The following is a 15772-nucleotide window of genomic DNA, read 5'->3' on the forward strand; positions in this document are numbered from 1 at the left end:
TACGAGTAATTTCCTCTTCCCAAGGAGCCGCAGATTCAGCAGAAGAGGACCTCATTAAGAGCCACATCCATTGTTTTAGCGTGGTGAGATGTGTGCCATAATGGGCATGCATACTCAGCAGCAGAGTAGCAAAGCTCAAGGGCAGATGTCTTCACTGTAATCTGGTTGCGATCCCTAGGTTGTGCCAGTCAGCTTTTGTATGATATTGTTTCTAGCACCCACTTTTTGCTTGATATTCAGGCAGTGCTTCTTGTAGTCAACCTTTGTTGTTGTGGACCTTTGCAGCCCGAAAGACAGTTGCATCTGTCAAGTCGGAAATTTAGGTACCACTTATGGTACCAGCAAGCATACGGGGAATGAGGAAGCACTTCATCAGTGTCACAAATGGACGGTGAAGCGACAGCTCCTCTTGTGGCCAGAATACCCTCATGTTAAATAGCCTCTGAGTGCCTGTCTATATATGTTGTGTGTCTATGGCATTGAATGTTTGCCATGTATATGTACATTGTAATCCGCCCTGAGTCCCCTGCAGGGTGAGAAGGGTGGAATATAAATACTGTAAATAATAGTAAAGTAATAGGTCGGAGAACAGTCCAGTGTATCTCCCAGGTATTTGGGTGAGCATTTCTTTATGTGAGATCTAATTTCCTCAACTTTATACTGCTTCTCCAGCAGTCTGTCACATTTTATGTAGTTTTAAAAAACCATATATGTGCCTGAAAGCTTCCCAGAATAGCATAAGCAAAATCAATAGGACAGGTGAACTCCTGAATGTTGTCTTATAGCGTAAAAAGAGATGATACAAACAGGAAAATATGGAATAAGGAAGAAAGCGCATGCACCAAGTCAACGAGAATGAAAGCCGTTTGAAGAATGGAGGTTGCCACCGTGAAGTTGGTCTTTCAGTGCAGCTGGTGAAAACGAAAGGTTTCTCATAAGCACTTGGAGATACGTCTGCACAGATACTCACTTAACCCCTGCAGTTCCCCTTCTCCAACCAAAAACAGGAGGCCAAGGACTGCAACAGATGCTTTAAAGGAGCGCCAGGACCTTGGATATCTCCTGGCAGACAATTTGCTGGAATATTTGGTGTTCCTGATGTGTAGAAGAAGAAAAAAAGATTTTTCTCTTCAATTATCGGACTTGTTACTTTGAACGTTGCATTTGGTACAGAGCTAGCCTGTCCCTTTTGTTCTGACCTAAAAAGGGTTAAGAACCTTCTCTGAAAAGCACAGCAGTCCCAAAGTAGGAAAATAAGCAAATCTAGGGAGTAGTTGCTGCCCTTCTCCTCCTTCATAGTTTTTTGCAAAGTAAGGAGAGGACCCGCACAGCAGCATGGTCTCAGTTGGAGAATAATACACCTGGCCTCTTCACAGTGGGTTGACTTTCCCTCCAGCAAGATGTGAGCAAATCATTCCCTTTGCCTGAGCTGGAACTGCAGAGTGGAGTCTGCATTCATCTCTCTATTATAGTGCTTTGAATGGGCTGGTAATTTCTTTTCTAATACTGATCAATTGATTTAGCAATTACAGGGAACAAGATTTGGCAGCAGGGGGTAGGGCAATGCGGTCTCCATTTCCGCTCTTTCCCACTGGGAACAGGAAGCAGACTGGAGAAAAACTAAGTAGATAGAGGCACTGAGGAAGAAGGAGCCTTCCAGTGACGCAGTTGGTTAAACCGTTGTGCTGGCAGGACTGCTCACCGACAGGTCAGTGGTTCGAATCTGGGGAGAGAGGATTGAGCTCCCTCTGTCAGCTCCAGCTCCCCATGCGGGGACATGAGAGAAGCCTCTCACGAGGATGGTAAAACGTCAAAAACATCTGGACGTTCCCTGAGCAATGTCCTTGCAGACGGACAATTCTTCCACACCAGAAACAATTTGCAGTTTCTCAAGTTGCTCTTGATATGGAGAAAAATAAAACTGAGGGAGACATGCTCAAATAATAATAATAATAATAATAATAATAATAATAATAATAATAATGGAAAATTGAAACTGAAATCCAGTCTCTGACTAACACTGTCCGAATCTTTAGCACAGATATCAACATGAAGTTTGGTTTGGACAAATGTTCGACAGTGGCACTGAAGAAGGGAAAAATCCTTGAAAGTGAAGGCATAAATATGGCCAAGCGATCAAGTGTCACTAGCCAGAGGCCTATAAATATCTGGACATACTACTACTACTACTACTAATAATAATAATAATAATAATAATAATAATAAGTGTCATTAGCCAGAGGCCTATAAATACCTGGACATACTACAGCTGGACAACATCAACATGAACATGTGAAAACTGTGGTCAGCAAACAATATATTCAAAGGGTCAGAAAAATTCTCAAAAGCAAGCTCAATGGAGGCAATACCATCAAGACCATAAACACCTGGGCCATACCTGTCATAAGATATACTTCTGGCATCATGAACTGGACAATTTGGACAGAAAACCAAGAAAACTCATGACCATTCATAATTCACTACATCCTCGCAATGATGTTGACCGGCTCTATCTGCCTAGAAAGTCTGGTGGCAGAGGACTTTACAAGTAAAACAAGCAGTTGAAGAAGAAATACACACCCTGGTAGAATATGTCAAGGAAAGCCAAGAACCTGCTTTAATTGAAGTCAATAATTGGAAACTTCTCAAAGCACAGCAAACAAAGAGTCAGTACAAGAAAACTGCACTCCAAACCAGAGCAGACAGCTGGCGCAACAAAGCATTGCATGGGCAGTTCCTTGAAAAGATTGAAGGAAAAATTGATAAGGAGGAGACCTGGTGATGGCTCATGAATGGAACCGTGAAGAAGGAGACAGAAGAAGGCCTGATTCTTTCAGCCCAGGAGCAAGCCATCAGAACTAATGCAATTAAGGCCAGGATCGAAAAATCAGCGGATGACCCAAAATGCAGACTGTGCAAGGAAGCTGATGAAACCATTGATCATATCCTCAACTGTTGCAAGAAAATCGCACAGATGGACTACAAACAAAGGCACAACTCTGTGGCCCAGATGATTCATTGGAACTTATGTCACAAGGACCACCTGCCAGCAGTAAAGAATTGGTGGGATCATAAACCCACAAAGTCATGGAAAATGAACATGCAAAAATACTGTGGGATTTCGAATCCAGACTGACAAAGTTTTGGAACACAATATACCAGACATCACGATTGTGGAAAAGAAAAAAGTCTGAATTATTGATGTCGCCATTCCAGGTGACAGTCGCATTGAGAAAAAACAACAGGAAAAACTCAGCCGTTATCAGGACCTCAAAATTGAACTGCAAAGGCTGTGGCACCAACCAGTACAGGTGGTCCCAGTGGTCATTGGCGCACTGGGTGCCCTGCCAAAAGGTCTCAGCCAGCATTTGGAAACAATAAACATTGACAAAATCACGATGTGTCTACTGCAAAAGGCCACCTGACTTGGATCTGCACGCATCATTCGAAAATACATCACACAATCCTAGACGTTTAGGAATTGTTCGACTGTGATTTTGTGATATGAAATCCAGCATATAGATCTCGTTTGCTGTGACATACTGTGTTTTTGTGTCAGTAAAGTAACAACAACAACAACTTTATTTATACCCTACCAACCCATCTTCCCGAAGAGTCTCGGTGTGGCTAACATGGGGCCAGGTCCAGGCAGTTACAATAAGGCAAAATAAACTTCATACTAAACAGACAATGACATAAAATAAAAATGCTAAACAATAACATGGTAATGCAACAAAATAAAGACAATAGCATAATAAAACAAAATGCAAAACGGTACAAGAATTAAACAAGGATGAGCTGGACCAAATGCAAAAAATAAAAATTGTAAAACGCATGGGTGAGGTAGATAGATAAAGTGCTGCGTCCCCCCAACTAAACAAAGCCAGCATCTGCATACATGTATTTGCTCTCCCAGCAGCATCTGGTTGGCCGTTCACCATCATCAGATATCTCAGGCCAATAGGATTGTAGGCAATATGAGGATAGGGTTCAAATATGCTTGTGTATTTCGTATGGCCTTTTTGCCCCAAACCATCACTAGAATGTGGCCCTCCCCAATCCTGTGTTTCTAGTTCCTATTGATTAAAAGTCTTCCAGGATCAGTCTTCCAGGATCAGTGTTCTGGTGTGGCACATTTTTCTCTTTTGCCCTCCATTCATGCCTCTTCAAATTCTGCAGCACTGCTGGTCACAGCTGACCTCCAGCTAGAGTGCTCAAGAGCCAGGGCTTCCCAGTTCTCAGCGTCTATGCCAGAGATTTTAAGGTTGGCTTTGAGCCCATCTTTAAATCTCTTTTCCTGTCCACCAACATTCCGTTTTCCGTTCTTGAGTTCAGAGTAGAGCAGCTGCTTTGGGAAACGGTGGTCGGGCATCCGGACAGCATGGCCGGTCCGGCGGAGCTGATGGCGAAGGACCATTGCTTCAGTGCTGGTGGTCTTTGCTTTTTCCACCACGCTGAAGTTTGTCCACCTGTCTTCCCAAGACATTTGCAGGATTTTCCAGAGGCAGCGCTGATGGAATCGTTTCAGGAGTTGCATGTGACGTCTGTAGACAGATGGTTGGATAGTCTAAGTCCGTTCCATAAGCGGTTGCACATCATCTCACCTATATGTTCAAACTAGAGGCAAATACTTGCTGAATTTTAACCTACTCAGTTCTTATATTTTGTCCCCACGCAGCACAAAATGCCAAAGATGGTGATGGAATACTGGACTGGATGGTTTGATTCCTGGGGAGAACTTCATCATGTCTTTGACGCAGATGGTGAGTTGCTACCCACTTTTGCTCACTGATGTTGGCACCTCTTAATACAGGGATAGGCAGCATTTTGGGCTGCAGCTCCCAGCATCCCTAATCATTGGCTCTGCTGAGATGGGGCTTGATGAGAGTTGCAGTATGACAACACTTGTCCCGGTCTTATTTGGCCTCATACTGTTCCCCTCATCAGTTGTCCTTCTCTGTTGGTCGCTGTTTTCTTTCCTAGCTCCAGAATAGCAATAGACATGGCCTCAGAGGGTATGTCATATATATGTTAAACAGCGATATATTTTAATCTTTGCTAGCACCAAGGCAGGGTTTTTATAGACTTCCCTCTTATTTAGACTTCACCCTTCCTGGATAAAGTGGGTGGCAATCTGTAGTAGTACCTCTGTGATACTACTATATCACAGTAGTAATATAGTAGGCACCAAATCTGGTAATACTTTTAGTTCGTAATGTATCAGGGAAGAAGGGGACAGATTTCAATATATTTTAAGCGTTGTTGTGTGTTTTACGGATTGTATGGCCATGTTCCAGAAGCAATTGGAAACCTATTGTTAAATGCCCAAGATTATGAAAAACCCTTAAAATATATTGTCAGAGGCTTTCATGGCTGGAATCACTGGGTTGTTATGTGTTTTCCGGGCTGTATGGCCATGTTCCAGAAGCATTCTCATCTGATGTTTCACGTGCATCACATCCTCTGAGGATGCCTGCCATAGATGCAGGTGAAATGTCAGGAGAGAATGTTTCTGGAACATGGCCATACAGCCCGGAAAACACATAACAACCCAGTGATTCCAGCCATGAAAGCCTCTGACAATATATTTTAAGGGTTTTTCATAATCTTGGGCATTTAACAATAGCTTTCCAATTCTGTATGTTTTAAAATCTGTAGTGCTTGTTATGATCTCGACCACATAACATAAGATTACCTGCTCCCTTGAATCTCTTGTAGAGAAAATGCAGAGGAAAGTTCTCCATGGATTTATTTATTTATTTATTTAAAGTATTTATATTCCACCCTTCTCACCCCGCAGGGGACTCAGGGCAGATTACAATGTACATATACATGGCAAACATTCAATGCCATTAGGCATACAATATATATAGACAGACACAGAGGCAATTTAACATTCCAGCTTTCCGGCTTCATGAGGGTATGCTTGATTCCAGCCACAGGGGGAGCTGCCGCTTCACCATACACTTGTGACACCAAGTCCTTAATGGAGTACTTCCTCATTTTTACGCACACTGCTGGAAGGTTTTGTGGTGTGATAAATTAGTTAAATTAGCCTCCCTGCAAAAAGCTGTACCCAAACTTTCTACTTGACAGATGTATCTGTCTTTCGGTCTGCATTGGTCAACAACAAGCTGGACTATTAATGGTTGAAGTTCACTCTGGCGTGGGCTGGCTTTGAACTCATGACCTCTCAGTCAGTAGTGATTTAATGCAGCTGGCTACTAACTAGTTGCGCCGGTCTTTTCAGCAATACTCATCTGAGCAATATTCTTTCGGTCTGTATAGGTCAACAGCAAGCTAGACTATTAATGGTCGGAGCTCACTCCGGCGTGGGCTGGCTTTAAACTCATGACCTTTCAGTCAGTAGTGATTTAATGCAGCTGGCTACTAACTAGTTGCACCAGACTTTTCAGCAATACTCCTCTGAGCAATATTCTAAAATTCTTCACTTCCCTTAACAGTAATGGTACAAACAGTGGCAAAAGTCATCAAGATGGGAGCATCCATCAACCTCTACATGTTCCACGGGGGCACAAACTTCGGCTTTCTGAATGGCGCCCAGCATTTCAATGAATACAAGGCAACCATCACCAGCTATGGTAAGGTTGTATTGCCTGCTATGTGCTTTTGGGTTGCTTCCAACTTATGGTTTGCTCACAGGGCCCTGTAAAAGGCAATTAATTCTCTCCCAATCTAGTGCCCTTAGGTTGTTTTGGGCTTTCCCCGGTACCCCAAAATATGTGGAGGACACTGATTTGAAGAGTTAGGTCTGTGCAAGTGTAAATCAGATTCATATATGCACCTTTTCTTTTTTTGCCTTCTTTTTTCATTAATTGTTCCTTTCCCTTTGGTAACATGACCTTTTGGACTACATTTTGGAATCTAAACAGAAATTCGTGGGCTGCAAAACTACCTTACTAGACACAATATAAAAAACTCTAGGGGGTTCATGCAGTCCTTTATTGTCCGCTTCAGCTTCTTTCTATGCCAGCCTTTCCGCACAACTTGCTACCTTTTGCTTCAAAGTACGGTCCACCTAAGGATATGCCAAGCGCCACTGAACTGCAGTGGAACTCTCTACCCTGAAGTGTGGTGGAGGCTCCTTCTTTGGAGGCTTTTAAACAGAGGCTGGATGGCCATCTGTTGGGGGTGCTTTGAACACAATTGTCCTACTTCTTGGCAGGGGGTTGGACTGGATGGCTGATGAGGTCTTTTCCAACTCTATGATTTATGATTCTCCAGAAAAGTAAAAGGTAAAAAGGCTGTTTTAAAAAAAAAAGTCCATGCAGCTACATTTTGCCTAGAAAGAGGCAAAATGCTTCCTCACTGGAAGGAAGAAAGGCAGAAGAGAGCAATGGTGGAGACCACATCGTTAACCCAGGGCAATAAAAAAACTTAAAGGGGAAGTTCCCTCATAGAATTCCATTCCTGTATCATCAAAGCGGGGAGGAGACAGTGACTAACAGGAGGGGTTCAGACAAAGTCCTTTTGGGAAACATGCATAGTATCTCTAGCTACTCATTGAGGTCTGGAAACCTGATGACACAAGGGACTTGTGCAGTCCAGGGATGAAACCCAACACAATGCTTCCTTCTTGTTTGGCCAGGACTCCTTTTCACGCCATTTTGACCTTTTTGCACCCTTCTTTTTCAGACTATGATGCCATCCTGACCGAGTCTGGGGACTACACCCCCAAGTTCTTCAAGCTGCGTCAGTTTTTCACAGACATACTGGGTAATTACACGTATGCTGGAGAAGCCTCCCTGCCTTCTCTAAATGCTGGTTGGTGCCACTTGAGCAGAGCTTGGAAATGAGCTTCCTCACTTGTGTGCTTGGCATCTGCTGTTCTCCAAGTAGCTACATCCTGTGGATGAGCTGGGAACATGAGGGAGGGGAGAAGAGAAGATAGGATGTCTTGTTATGGAAATGGACCTTCAGCTCACTTCACAAGCAGCAGGAAAGGTGTGCGAACTTAATAACTTCCACCTCTCTCTGCTGGGGAATATTCCATGCCAGGAAACTTAAAACAAATGCAAATTAGAAAGGGTGGAATTCTTTGCGTATTTTTCCTCTTTTTGACTTTTTCTTCCCAGAGCAAACTTGACGCTCTCTTTTCTGCCACCAATCCATGTCCGCAAGCGGTCCTTTTCTCTGCTTTCTTTGAAGAAGTTGGTTTAAGGCAAAACTGTGCCTCAAAGAAAGATTGCTGAACTGCACAGAGAGTGTCAAGCTGAAACCGTTTATGTCTTTTTATGTTCCTTTTTGTGTTCTGAATTTCTGAAAAGCCCTTCCTTTCTTCCTTCTTTTATTTCATGTATATGTCCCCCTTTTATGCGTCTTTTTGTTCCTTTTGCCTCTTCTTAAGTCTGTTTTCCTTCTTTTAAAACCTTACTGTTTCCTGCATAATTTTGCCCTATCTGTCCTTTTGCTTTATTTGGTTGCTGTGATCCAAATGTCCTCTACCAGTGATGGCAAAAGTACAGGTTTTTTATCTGATTTGAGGGGAGTGTGCCTGCCACAAAACAAGAGACTCTGAAATCCTATGAAGTAGGATCTGCTGAATGGTGCAAAAGCACAGAAGTGCCAGCAAGACAGACTGAGGACCAGCAAATGGGCAATGAGAAGTGTCAATAGACAGGGAAACAGTGGGTGCTTGCCAACACTCAGGATTCAGAAATGTTGTTAGTGTCGCACCTCGGGATAGATTCACCTTGCTCAGAACACCACACACACCAAGGCTGTAGTTTATTAAAGAAAAGTCTTAAACACAAAAGTGAAGTTGCAAAAGTTCAGTAGCCAAACGGAGTCTTAAATGCAAAGGCAGAGTTTCCAAAGTCCAAAGGCAAATAACATGAAGCATATTCCATGAGCATTGATCAAAGAAGATTCCATGGCAGCATGACAGAGTCCCAAGAAGCCAAGATCCACATCAAAGTCCCAAGAAACCAAAAGCATTGCCCAAAAGCCGAGACAATCCAGAGAAGTTATCAGGGTGTTCGCTGAAGTTGCACTGACAAAAGGTTGCCTTCAATCAGTTCACTAAATATACTTTCCCAGCATGAAAGCATTCCTTTGATCTCTAACCTCTGTCTTGTTTACAAGCCTTGTACTACAGCAAACCCTGAATTGCAAGACAGCAAACCCTGAATTGCAAGCGATCCTCCCTATCTAAATTTGCAGAGCCTTCAAGGTCGAATAACTCATTTTCCTGGAGTTGGGAATCAGCAGCCTGAGAATCGGCAGGCAGAGGGCTCACAGGCTGGCTCGCCTCCTCCACCTGCACCTGTGAAGTTTCATTAAGATCAGAAACATCTTCTAAGACAACATCCCTTCCCATGGGAAACTGGAACTCCTCGTCTTCAGGAATCTGAAGCCCATCATCCTCTTCCTGCTCTTCCTGAGGTTCCTGCTGAGCCACAACAGTTAGCTGGTTCATAATATGTTGTATTGTCCTGTGCCTTCAATTTATTTCTGACTAGCTGTATCTAGCCACACGTTGCTATGGCCTAGTCTTAGTAATACAGTGTTCCCTCACTTATCGTGGGTGTTACATTCCAGGACCTTCCGCAAAGTAGGGACGTGTTGCACTCCAGGACAGGAAAAGCCCTCTGACTTTAAACACCACACCGTTAAGTAGGAAAACAATCCTTTTATTGAAGATTATTATTATTATTATTATTATTATTATTATTATTATTATCTTTATTTATACCCCGCTAACATCTCCCGAAGGAATTGATGCGGCTTACAAAGGCCAAGGCCCTCAATAAAACAACAGCATAACAAATACAACAATAAAACTCATAAAGCAAAATAATAAACATTAAAGCAACAACAGTAAAACATTAAAACAATAAAATCATGACACATTTAAAACTAAAGCAGTAAAGTAAAAAGCACTTTAAAGAAATAGGTAAATCCAATTAGGTGAGAAGATATCATATCTTACACTTTCGAAGCCAGTCAACTAATAGAGCACTTGTACTGAATGCATCTTTCTGTTCTTTCTTTAAAGGTGGCCCTTTGCCTGAGCCTCCAGTCATTTCAAGTAAAGCGTCCTACGGGGCAATCCTGATGCAGCAATATGTCTCTCTTTGGGAGGTGCTGCCCTCTCTGGTCAAGGTTGGTACCATTCTGCTTCAAAGAAGTTGACTTTCAGTTTTTGGTCGTGATCCCAAACTACTGTCATTCAATGTATTGTCGAAGGCTTTCATGGCTGGAATCACTAGGTTCTTGTGGGTTTTTTCGGGCTATATGGCCTTGTTCTAGAGGCATTTCTCCTGACGTTTCGCCTGCATCTATGGCAAGCATCCTCAGAGGTTGTGAGGTCTGTTGGAAATAGGAAAATGGGTTTATATATCTGTGGAATGGCTGGGGTGGGGCACAGAGCTCTTCTCTGCTGAAGCTAGGTGTGAATGTTTCAGCTGACCACCTTAGTAGCCAGCTGTTTTGCTGTTGTAATTTTAGAGTAATTACAGCAAAACAGCAGAGAGGAAACAACCAGGCACATCTTAACACCTCTCAACAAAACATTTTCCCAGGCTCAGCCAGGCCTTCAAATGCTAATGAAGGTGGTCAGCTGAAACATTCACACCTAGCTTCAGCAGAGAAGAGCTCTGTGCCCCACCCCAGTCATTCCACAGATATATAAACCCATTTTCCTATTTCCAACAGACCTCACTACCTCTGAAGATGCTTGCCATAGATGCAGGCGAAACGTCAGGAAAAATGCCTCTAGAACATGGCCGTATAGCCCGAAAAAACCCACAAGAACCTACTATCATTCAATTTCAGAATTCATTTCTAATGGAGATGTCTTGCAATTAAGGCTGGTGTTATTCTGTAAATTCTGTGGAAAATATCTCTTTCCAGCAGTTGTAACATAAAGTAACAGCTTGCATGCAGATATAAGGCGTGCATGTGCCATTTGCATGCGAGTCACTGTGATGTTAGCAGTGTAGCCTGAACCCATCAAAGTTGGAATGGACTTACCCCTTTCTGAACTCGCTGGTATGTATAAGTAAATCCCTTTAGGATTCCCTTGTAAGTGTGTCATTTCTCTTTTGCAGCCCGTCAGGTCAGAAAACCCTGTTAACATGGAGAACCTCCCGGTGAACGACGGAAATGGACAGGCCTTTGGGTATACGCTCTATGAGACTATCTTACCTCAAGGAGGAGCATTACATACTCATGACCACATCCGGGACAGAGCCCAGGTGAAGAACGTAGCAGATTTGGGGTCACACAACTTGTCTTGGGGGTCAGATGAGGTGGCAGTGGAGACTTTTTCTGTCACAATATGAGAATTGTTACATTTAGTCTTTTATAGGAATATTTTGCTGACGTAGTCCCAAAGTTGTAAATTAATGATAGCCGTCTTCCATCCTGGCTCTATCTCAGTTTACTAGCCAGATGTTGACTCTTCTTGATTGGTGTTGACAAACACAAGGCTTGTGTTGACTTCTTAACATTGTAGACATTGATCTTATCACTGTCCAGTTCTTATCACAGTTTACTTTTCCGTTCTTATTGGCGACATTTAATTATAGTCCAGCAAGCAGGTCTGGTTAGTCATTGCAGGTCTTAATATTTTACTGATGTCTACAAAATTATTAGCTCCATCCATACATCCTTCCATTCTTCCATTCCTTCCCACACATATATAAAATTCACATTTATCAAATCTGCAATGATATTTTCATGCTATATTGGCCTGTTCCTGGGGTTATTTGGGGTGCTGATGCAGAAAATTGCATTGGTAGACCACATCTGTTCTAGATTATTAAACACTAGCCGTCCCCTGCCACGCATTGCTGTGGCCCAGTCTGATGATCTGGAAAAGTAACAAGAAAGTGTTGGCTTCTGTGGGTAAACAGTATTTTTTCTTGTTTCTTTGTCAGTGTTGATGTGGAGATTGTCTGGTTTGCCTACTCTGGAACATGCAACATATAATTGTCCTTCTTTAGGCGTCACTTTCAAATCTATGATACTTTATCTCTATGTGTGTGAATCCTATATATCTATCTATATCTATGGCTGGATGGCTCTTGTTCAGGAGGCCTTTGATTATGTTTTCTTGCCTTGGTGAAAGGAGTTGGACTGGATGGCATTAAGTATTTTCTGTTGGTCATGGGGGTTCTGTGTGAGAAGTTGAGATGCTCTTTTATTGTAGTTAGTAACTCTAACTCCCAAATGTCAAGGTTTATTTCCCCCAAATTCCATCTGTGTTCATATTTGGGCATAAGGAATATTTGTGCCAAGTTTGGTCCAGATCCACCTTTGTTTGAATCCACAATGCTCTCTGGATGTAGGTGAACTAGAACTCCAAAACTCAAGGTCAACCAATTCCTTGTAGTATTATCTGTTGGTCATGGGCGTTCTGTATCCCAAGATTGGCTCAATTCCATCATCGTTGGAGTTCAGAATGCTCTTTGATTATAGGCGAACTATAAATCCCAGCAACTACAACTCCCAAATGACAATAATGATGGTCACTCCTTGGGTTAGTAGGTGTCTTGTGTCCAAATTTGGTGGCAATTCGTCCAGTGGTTTTTGAGTTATGTTAATCCCACAAACAAACATTACATTTTTATTTATATAGATGGTTTTCTGCGGGCGAACATCTGCTGGATGGCATATGTTCTGTATCAGAAGCTAGAGCTGATGTGGTCTATCCAATGCAGTTTTCTGAATCAGCATCTCAAATAACCAAACTGAACCTAAAGTTGACCAAAAACTGATTTGCAACCCTTTTGGTACTAATGTTGGACAGTGGTCCCTGGTCAAAGTGGTCGCTGGCCAAGTAGTCCCTGGTCAAAAAATTTGGCAACCATTGATTTAAATGGTGGTGGAGAGGTGTTGCCATCTCAACATAGCTGTTGATGCCTGCTAATCTGGGATTCTTTATTATAGTTTTTCTCCCTTCTTTGTCTGTTTAACTGCTTTTCAAACGATGATAAATAATAAGCTTACAGACAATGCTTGGAGGAGAATAATCTCTCTTCCTGCCAGGTAGCCCTCCTCCCGCCTCACCATCACGGCCCCTAAATCCTCCTCTAATCCTCCACCTTTTTGTGACTGACAAATGAGACTGGCTGTTTCTTTCCCACAGATGTTTCTTAATAAGCGGTATTTTGGCCTCCTTGATTACAGCACACAAGAACTGACAATCCCTGACGGGCAGGTAAGTAGTCAGAAGAGGCAGCGTGAATTACAGGCGGAGATGCTCAACATCCCTTTTGCCCCGGCATTTCTCTGTGTCAGCAAATCTCTGTTGTATTGGGTCAGTTCAGACAATAATGGCTCTGGATCTCTGCCAGGAGGCAAAACTAGAGTTAGATGTGGCATCATCCTAATCTTGTCCGTGGGAAGGAAGACCATTTGAATTCAGTTGAATGTTGTCACTGCCTTTAGGGTTTCAGGCTTAAAACTCAGTCCTTCATTGCTTAACACTTCCCAATCCCTAATTATAATTTTGCCCTAGAAACAATGTAGCTCAGTGTTTTGGTGTTTAAACCCATTGAAGGGTTGTTGTAGGTTTTTCGGGCTATATGGCCATGTTCTAGAAGCATTCTCTCCTGACGTTTCACCTTCATCTATGGCAGGCATCCTCAGAGGTTGAGGGGTCTGTTGGAAACCACGCAAGTGAGATTTATGTATCTGTGGAATGTCCAGATTGGGAGAAGGAACTGTTGTCTGTTTGAGGCAAGTGTGAATGTTGAAATTGGCCACTTTGATTAGCACTGAATGGCCTAGCAGTTTCAAGGTCTGGCTTGTTCCATGTAGAAATTTGCTATGACTGGGCTGAGAGGACTCCCCATAGCTGTTCATAGAATGCATTGTCCCACTGGAAGTAGCTTGTGGAGAGGCAATGGTGAAACAGGACTATGATGTCTCCTGGGAACTTCTGGTTGATTAGCGCGATGGTGTCAGCTACTGGGACCTTGGTAAATAGAGGCATCACGTCAGAGCTCATCGGTTTGTTGTTGGAGTTGAGCTTGAGGTTGCTGATTTTTTCCATGAAGTGGGCTGAGCAAAGGAAGATAGACACTTTTGAACTGTGGTGTTGGAGGAAAATTTTGAGAGTGCCTTGGACCGCCAGAAATTCCAACCAGCGTATACTTCAGGAAATAAAGCCTGACTGCTCATTGGAGGGAAGGATAGTAGAGGCAAAGATGAAGTACTTTGGCCACATCATGAGAAGACTAAAAAGCTTAGAGAAGACAATGATGCTGGAGAAAATGGCAGGAAAAAGGAAGAGGGGCTGATCAAGGGCAAGATGGATGGATGGCATCCTTGAAGTGACTGGATTGGCTCTGAAGGAGTTGGGGGTGGTGATGGCCAACAGGGATCTCTGCCATGGGCTGGTCCATGAGGTCACGAAGAATCGGAAGCAACTGAATGAATAAACAACATAGATATCCACCAGAAGTTTACCTAGATTCACACTGAAGCGCCTAGAGATTCTGCAATTGTTCTCTCTTGGTATCTCAAGATCTTTCAGTGTGACTATACAGGGACCTTTGCCAGAAGTTGACCAGAGTTACACTGAAGAGTTACACTGAAGTTACACTAGAGATTCCTAGAGGAACATCTCTAGGTTCTTCAGTGAGATTTTATGGACAATGTCTTGTGGAAGTTGACCATAGAAGTTGACCAGAGTCATTCTTAAGGATCCTGAGATTCATGGAGAGATGTTCTTCCAGATTAAAAAGCAGTATTACCTGTATCCCTAACCCTAGCAAAGGAAGAGGGGCCGACCAAGGTTAAGATGGATGGATGGTATCCCTGAAGTGACTGGCTTGACTCTGAAGGAGCTGGGGGTGGTGACGGCTGACAGGGAGCTCTGGCGTGGATTGGACAATGAGGTCACGAAGAGTTGGAAGCGACTGAACAAATAACAACAACAAAGGCTGAATCCTTGATGTAGTGTGTAGTGAGCGCAAGAAACAACCAGAGATAGCTAATCACTAGGCATGTGCAATCCATTGTTCTAAATGGTTCTAAAGTACTTACAAAACTAAAGTTCTGGAGGTGAAAACTAGGGGGCGCTGGTGCTTTGCTTCTACAGTGTGGGACAGAGGGACAGAGAGTTTCATCTATGCTGATGATCGTGCCATTACTGCTCAAGCAGGGTGTTTTGAGATGGTTGAACAGAAGCTATCCGAAGCTCTAGGTGCTCTTACCACCTACTACAGGAAAAACCAGATGATCCCTAATCCATCTAAAACACAAACATGTGCTTTTCACCATAAGAACAGACAAGCATCCTGAGCTCTGAGGATCACCTGGGAAGGAATCCCACTGGAGCATTGCAGCGCACCCAAATACCTGGGAGTCACTCTGGACCGCGCTCTGACCTACAAGAAGCACTGCCTGAATATCAAGCAAAAAGTGGGCGCTAGAAACAATATCATACAAAAGCTGACTGGCACAACCTGGGGATCACAACCAGACACAGTGAAGACATCTGCCCTTGCGCTATGCTACTCTGCTGCTGAGTATGCATGCCCAGTGTGGAACACATCTCACCACGCAAAAACAGTAGATGTGGCTCTTAATGAGACATGCCGCATTTTCATGGTGTGTCTGCGCCCTACACCACTGGAGAAATTACACTGTCTAGCTGGTATTGCACCACCTGACATCCACCGGGAAGTAGCAGCCAATTGTGAAAGGACCAAGGCAGAGACTTCTCCAGCTCATCCCTTGTTTGGATATCAGCCAGCACGTCAACGACTTACATCGAAATAGTTTTCTAAGATCTACA

At 43.2% G+C, this 15772-nt stretch overlaps 1 protein-coding gene across 2 annotated transcripts in view; it reads left to right on the forward strand.

Annotated features, from left to right (window-relative positions):
• Positions 1-15772, forward strand: part of GLB1L2 (galactosidase beta 1 like 2) — a 96636-nt gene that overhangs the window by 63049 nt on the left and 17815 nt on the right. For both annotated transcript variants that reach the window (XM_060787710.2, XM_067470768.1), the window contains 6 exons: positions 4679-4763; positions 6465-6602; positions 7657-7737; positions 10019-10125; positions 11073-11219; positions 13115-13186. In XM_060787710.2, the coding sequence (XP_060643693.2) occupies positions 4679-4763; positions 6465-6602; positions 7657-7737; positions 10019-10125; positions 11073-11219; positions 13115-13186 (630 nt within the window). The remainder of the gene's footprint in view (positions 1-4678; positions 4764-6464; positions 6603-7656; positions 7738-10018; positions 10126-11072; positions 11220-13114; positions 13187-15772) is intronic.

The sequence above is a fragment of the Anolis sagrei genome, chromosome 7, assembly GCF_037176765.1.
Source record: "Anolis sagrei isolate rAnoSag1 chromosome 7, rAnoSag1.mat, whole genome shotgun sequence".
In the NCBI taxonomy this organism is placed as follows: Eukaryota; Metazoa; Chordata; class Lepidosauria; order Squamata; family Dactyloidae; genus Anolis; species Anolis sagrei.